At 44.2% G+C, this 6726-nt stretch overlaps 1 protein-coding gene across 2 annotated transcripts; it reads right to left on the bottom strand.

Annotated features, from left to right (window-relative positions):
- On the bottom strand, positions 1-2720 carry LOC128756133 (putative ferric-chelate reductase 1). Of its 2 annotated transcripts, XM_053860378.1 has the most exons (7): positions 2572-2720; positions 1470-1741; positions 1204-1395; positions 1019-1117; positions 776-911; positions 499-693; positions 1-422 (listed from the first exon to the last, which is right to left on the bottom strand). In XM_053860378.1, the coding sequence occupies exons 1-7, from the start codon at positions 2582-2584 to the stop codon at positions 379-381; spliced, it is 951 nt and encodes a 316-aa protein (XP_053716353.1). In that variant the 5' UTR covers positions 2585-2720; the 3' UTR covers positions 1-378. The 2 variants fall into 2 exon arrangements, with proteins under 2 accessions (XP_053716353.1, XP_053716352.1); XM_053860377.1 differs by having other exon boundaries at positions 1-693.
- Between the last annotated feature and the right edge of the window lie 4006 nt (positions 2721-6726).

Raw genomic sequence — 6726 nt, forward strand, 5'->3', positions numbered from 1 at the left:
TTAAATAAATAAAATGTTTATTTGTATAAATACAAGAGTAATATGCAGCACACGAGGCCAGCACTGTTCAAAAAGAGCAGTCAAGCCAAAAGTAAATAAAAATCTGCAAAATCATTAACACTGAATACATGTGTTCACTGACACCAAATGTAAAATGAAGCAAAAGTGCAAAAGCAAAAATGCGTCTGCCTTTTTCCGGCATCACTCGCATTAGGATTCATTTTGACGATCAACAACATACACAACACCGCGACCGTGTAAAGATGAAGCCAGGCCAACTGTGACGGTCTGATCCACCAGTGAGTGACTGGTCACAGTGTGTCTTTTCCATCAGAACGTGTGAACCATCTCAAGCTACATTCATGTCTGTCAAGGTCCTCATAGCATGAGCAGGCTCAACACGCCCACAGTGATGAGGAGAGCTGCAGAGAAAGAGAGAGGGGACTTCAGCATGAAATATCGACTTTTGTCCTACTGGCCTTTCAGACGCATTCTTACCTTGTGTCAGCGACTGCTGGGGAACTGTAGCTTGACTTGTTGTGGAGACAACAGTGGCTGTGCGAGTGGTAGGTGTAGCTGTGGTGGTACTCGAGGTGGTGTTAGCCAGGACGTTGGTGACATTGGCACTGCTGTTGGCCAAGTCCAGAGTGGGGGACTTAAACACCGTGTCTGTGTTTCCGAGTGCACCAGTGGCTGGATGAGAGGAAACAATTCAATGAGTGTCCTTGAAAATGTACAACACTGATAACTGTTACTGTGTGTGGCTGTGTCTTACTGCTATTGTAGGATCCTTTTGACAGTCCAATTGTGAAACCAGTGGTTCTCGATGCTGAGGCTGGAACGGTCGCTTTAAATGTACAGAGGATTTCATTCCCATTATCTACTCTTCCTTTCACCTCGTTGGCATTCAACTGAAAACAGAATGGAAATGATGATGAACTGGAATGTTGGACGCTGGTGATCGTAAGGTTTGGATCAGCATCAAGATAGAGAAAATATGAAGGTTAAAAGTGCTCACCGTTGATGTCTGGCTAAGCACTTGGTTGTCGAGAAAGGCACCTATGAACCTGACGTTGCCCCGATCATTGGCACAAACATACGTGGTGTCGTTGCCCCCCTGTGGAGGAGCAAATATAGAAGAGCTGTAACAAGCGGCTCGTATCGTTGGCTGCAGCTGAACATTCACCCTTGAACGTGACTTACCAAGGTGGGGTCAGTTGATAAGGTGACGGCTATGTACCCAGCACTAGGTCCTGAGAATTGACACTCAAAATTCCGACCAGACGTTTGGGTGGCTGCAAAAAAGAAACAATCTGCTGCTGTTGATGGATCACACTGAGTGGGCTCAGCTGCACACAGCTTTGTGGAGCCACAGTCAGCGCTACTGAAAGATCCCTGTAGAAATAAATGTGGTTCGATGTCAACATGATGGTTGATTTTTCCTTCTTAAACAGTGCTGATTCACGAACCGTCAGCGGAGCCACGTCGTAGTTAGGAATGATAGCAGTGGTCCGGACGATGGTCCGTGGAGGCGTTGCTGTGTTTCCTGGTAGTTGTGTGATAATGGTTGTTTCCGTGGCACTTCCTGTTGTCTCTTCAGTGATCACGGTCGTCTCCACACCACCTGTTTGGGTGTTTGCTTCTGTTTCCATTGCTGTTATCGGCATAACTGTTGTCATTGTCTCAGCCACGGGAGTCGACAGCAGTATGAAGCACAGGGTGGTGACCAGTTTGTGCATCCCTGCATGAGACAGGAAGAAAACACTTTATTTGATACATTCGATTTGATCAGGTTTCCCGAATCTGTCCCACAGCGGGAGGTTCATGGATAGAACCAGTCCTTATTGCCCTTCATATGACTATGGAACTCATCATTTGACACCAAATCCTGTTTTAATACGACTATAAATGAAGGAAAAATGTGTGTGTGTCTGATAACTGTGAAACAACTATATCATAAAGGAAGCTTGAACCAAGGTCCACAGCTGTAGATGAACATAGTGGGTATTTTGTGGGGCATTTTAGTGCCATTCAGAAGCATTGAACACTGAAAATGTTCTTGAAACTGGCTAGAGTAGTAATGATAAGCAGTTCAGTGAAGTACAGTTTCACCATAACATCAGAGGAAATACGGATTAAAATCAGTAAAAGAAGTATTCATGTATTCATATCAATGCGATGGTGAGCCACCATGTTTTGATTTTAAACAAAAACATGTATTTTATTTGCGAGTTGTCTTTTTCGCATGAATATTTTCATCGTTGTCAGGTGATGCTGCAAGAAAAAGCACTGCCACAAACAGCAGGGATGAACTTTCTCACTGCAGTTTAAAACTGAAAGAGGCAACAAGATAATAATAATAATAATCATAATAATAATCAGAACCACAACAGTTCTATTGGAGTGACAATACAAGAGTCCCACGATGCTTTAATCGGGGGGAAAAATCATAAATAAATGGACTTAATATGTTACTTATATAAATGTTTTTGCAATATTTCAAAAATCATCTACAAATCATTTCCATATGAAACCAAAACAAAAGACATTACATGAATGAGAATTTCCTACCGTTGAGATTCATTGTCTTTAGTGCAGTAATAAGATGTCCAAACTCAGAAAGAAAAAAAATAAAGAAATGTGTCCAATGTAATCTCCGGCGGATGAGCTCTTGTGTGTCCTTCACTCCTCAGGGTATATGTGCCACTTGAGATCTGAGATCACCTGTATTTATGTGAAACATAGGGGAGGATGACTATTGGTACCATTGTTCAGATGACGAGTTTGAGGGAGGCCGGCTTGGGTGTGGTTAGAATTTTGTCTGACAACGTCACAGTCCAGCAATCAACCTGTTATTCTGGGTGAGAACAAATATCATATCTGAGGACGGTGGCCAAAAAATTGTTAAGACAAAGCATGGCTTTAAAATAGCGACAAGGTTAGTTATTAAATCTAAAATGAATTTTATGAGTATGTTGTTGCATGATCAGTTTCTAGATTTTTACAACAAAAAGTTCAAGCTCTGGAAATAGTGACTTATAAATATGTGTGCATATGTGTGTACACTTTTTTTCTCCTGCCTTGCTGGGATTGATTCTTGACAAAACATCTCCTTGTGGGGACCTTGTGCTTTTGTGGGGACCATTTGGCTGGACCCCATGTGGTTACGCATGAATTTGAGGAGGAAAACCTCAAAATAAAAGTTTGGTGCTTAGTCGTGGTTAGGTTTAGCCATTTGTTTTAGATGGTTAGGTTTAGGGTGAGAGGCTGGGGCTATGTCAATGAGAAACCTTACAATGTCCCCACAAGGAGTTGCAATATTAACCTGTGTGTGCGTGTGTACTTTGCTCACAACTGTCAACCTGATCAACATCATGCCACGGATGCACACGTCTCTTGCGCTGACCCTCTTTCCCAACCTCCATTGTTTGTTTTCCACAAGTGACCCCTTGTAGATTTGACAAAAACTTTAGAAGCTGACACGGTTAACCGGTTTGTACCACACTGTCATGACAAAACCAGACTCCACATGTCTGCCAGTGCTGGTTCCGTTTGAGGGTGTGGAGACTTGAGGAGGTGCAGCAGTGGGGCTGGTGCAACGAAGATTCATTTGCAAAACTGTCTCTTCACACTGAAAACAGCACACAGCGCAGATGTGGTCGTCATGACCGATGCTGGTGTCTTCAGAACTCTCCAGTTCTGCAGCTTGCCCCAAGTCTCCCACTCAACACCACTCCTCTGCTTCCTGTCTAAAGACTCCAGCGTCAGCTCACTAAAGCATCCGGACCGGCGCACAACCAAGAAAGGTTTATGCCAGTTTATTCCCGTCCACCTAGTATTTATGCTTGCTGAGCATTTCATAGTTTTGACCATTTTTGTGATAGATTTCTGTTACTTTATACACACCATACCATTCCATACATACTCTCAACAGTCGGCAGTCCAAACTGGATGAAAACACGCAACTGCTGGTTTGTACCTGTGTAAAAGCAGGGCAAAGATAGCTGTCCTTCAGACATGCCTTGGTGCAATCTTACAATCTGAGAGATAGTGGAGTCACAGTCTGTTCCGTTCTGTTGGGTAGAAGCATTGTGATGTAACAATCCGGTTGAAGATTTGATCTGCGCAGCAGAGTTCATGAAGACACAGAAGAAAATTGAGTTTCAGTGATCAAAATAATGACTAACTTGGTTGTCATTTCGGATGATGCCGTTGTTTGGTGAAGGATGGACAGATGACGTCACGTCGCTGACAGAGGAAGATATGTTAGTAATGTTGTTGGCGTCAAGAAAAAACAGCGTCAAGGACCACACCCAGCAGGCAGCGCAGCTCAAGGGCACAAACCTCCAACGGAGGAACTGTTGGACAAGACAATGTGCCTATAAACAGGTCTTTGTGGTACACTCTGTCAATGTTAGTTAAACTCGATGACCATCCTAAAAGTAGTAATAGCAATATAGTAATAGTGAATTGTGACCAATTTCACATCAAGTATCGAAGAAGACTGTGTTTCCACAGTGTCAGCGTCACTGAAAATGACTGGACTGACAAAATCGGCACTGATGCTTCAGGCAGTATTTGGTGGTATTGTCTCAGTACCTGCGCATGGTCATCAGAATCAACTTTATTGCCATGATCAGTGGGGATCCCACCAACTAGGAAAGGGCTTGGAATAAAGTGCTGTCATGAATAAAATAAAATAAAATCAAGCAGAACTCCACCAGCAACTTCGTCGGCAGTCGTAGTTTTCATAGCTGCCTCAAGAAGAACATTCTCTGCTGGGCCTTCATGATGAGGGTGTTGTGATTCAAGACGTGGAGTGGGACCCAAGTGCAGCGATGAAAGAGTCACAGGAGCGAGTCAAATACACTATTTTAATCAGAAAGCGTCACCGAACCGGGAGAATCAAACAAACTGAAATCTGTCAACAGAGAGACAAAAACACAATGAACAGAGATAGTCAATCACAAAACAAACCTAGAAACACGTTGAAACAGAGGAACAAAACACTAACTCCGGCACCAGGGCTTCAGAAAAGTAATCACAATAGCGCACAGAAAGCGAACGGATGAGGAGAGCCAATTTACCATGGGAACAAAGGAGACGATCTGGCACACGTTGCTGGAGTCCAGGTGCTCTCTTATACTCAGGTGATCAGGGGTTGATCGGCTCCAGCCGTGTGCCACAGGAACAGGAAGAAAGGAGAGAGAACGCAAAACAGGACCCACGTGACCAAAATAAAAGCGGCTTCATGACAGAGGGACCAGAGGGTTGGCTCACATGTGAGGTCCTCATTGATGGTGGTTCCCAGGAAGCAGGAGTCTACAATGGGAATGGGCGAACCGGCCAACATGAGAGGGGACGGAGAAACTATGACTCTCCTGAAGTCCATGATCATCTCCACTGTCTTCTGGGCGTTGAGCTCCAGGTTGTTGTAGCTGCACCAGGACACCAGCCGCTCCACCATTAAGTGGTGGTGTGTCTTCCAGAGGGGATAACAGACGCAGAACGTGCCCGGTTGTCAGCGTCTTCTTATGAGAACTAAACTTTATTTCAAACACACTCGGTGAACTTTGCTCCTCTTCTGAGCCTCATTACTCTCTGCGAGCTAACCATTGTTTCAAACTGGTGCTCTCTGCAGACCTCACCTGGCTTTGGAGCGAGGTGGAACACTGGTCTTTTTTCACCTGGACGTGTCGTCTATAGTTTGATTGAAGTAAGCGTGCTCTGCCTCGCTCCAGTGAAAGCAGCCAAAGCAGCCTGATCCAAATTTATGTGTGTGCTGTGTCTTCCACTCTAAGTCTCCCGGTGCCACAAAAATAATGTTTTGGGTAAAGATGTCTGTGGAATAGATGCGGAGAAGGGATCTTCTGTTAGCGACAGGCTTAGGTGTAACAGAGGGGATGAACGAAACCAACTGGACAACAATCACACGTTGATCGTAAACGGCGCATAAACAAGCCTGAACCGGACTTGATGATCATAATGGTGATGATGATCATTTGTTTAATAGCCATTCTATTATGTCTTTAAAAAAAGAATGAAATGAATCTAATGATGATAACTGAGAAGTTCCTCATCTACTCTGACAGCCTGGTTTATTTTACTGCTTTATTTTGGCGTACTGCTTGCCATCTCTCAGACCTTTCTTTTCCGAGGACCCAGGAGTCGCCTCGATGAACTTCCTCCAGATCACAGGTCATAGTTTCATATTTTCTTCAGGAGTGTAATGAGCCGTGGCTGAGGCCTGCATTCTCTTGTGCATTTGCCTGTTGTGAAAATGATGTTAAGAACAGTGGCTCAGTCGGTGCTTGGGTGAGTGTGAGGCGTTTTTCGTCACTAAACTCAACTGGTTTATCTTGTCCTTGAAATAACAATAAAGAAGGGCACAAACGGCCACATTCGTCTCTCGTGTGGGCATTTTGTTCACATGTCACTTCCTGACTGTTTTATTGGGCCTCTTTCTGATGCACTTGACAATCAGCCCGTCAACACGCGCTATTTTGAGGGGTACGTTTGATCATAATTTCGAAGCTACTTTGTTTTTGTCCTGCGTTCTCGTTTCTGTGTTGCCTTAGTCACGGTTGACTGCATGCAAACTATTATGAATGTCACAGTGACTCATGTTGTGTTCCTACCATTCGGGTAACGTGTCTTTGTTCACACAAGTGGTGTTCTTTTGTCTTGGGTGTCATCTCGGCCCACACCCTGACTGTGACTTACCCT

The sequence above is a fragment of the Synchiropus splendidus genome, chromosome 3, assembly GCF_027744825.2.
Source record: "Synchiropus splendidus isolate RoL2022-P1 chromosome 3, RoL_Sspl_1.0, whole genome shotgun sequence".
Classification (NCBI taxonomy): domain Eukaryota; kingdom Metazoa; phylum Chordata; class Actinopteri; order Syngnathiformes; family Callionymidae; genus Synchiropus; species Synchiropus splendidus.

Bases quoted from the DNA above. Each gene is read 5' to 3' on its own strand.
- LOC128756133 (XM_053860377.1), bottom strand. The intron at 1,118-1,203 runs GTAAGTCACGTT...GCTCCTCCACAG, and splicing joins TATCAACTGACCCCACCTTG to GGGGGCAACGACACCACGTA. The intron at 694-775 runs GTAAGACACAGC...CCTCTCATCCAG, and splicing joins AAAAGGATCCTACAATAGCA to CCACTGGTGCACTCGGAAAC.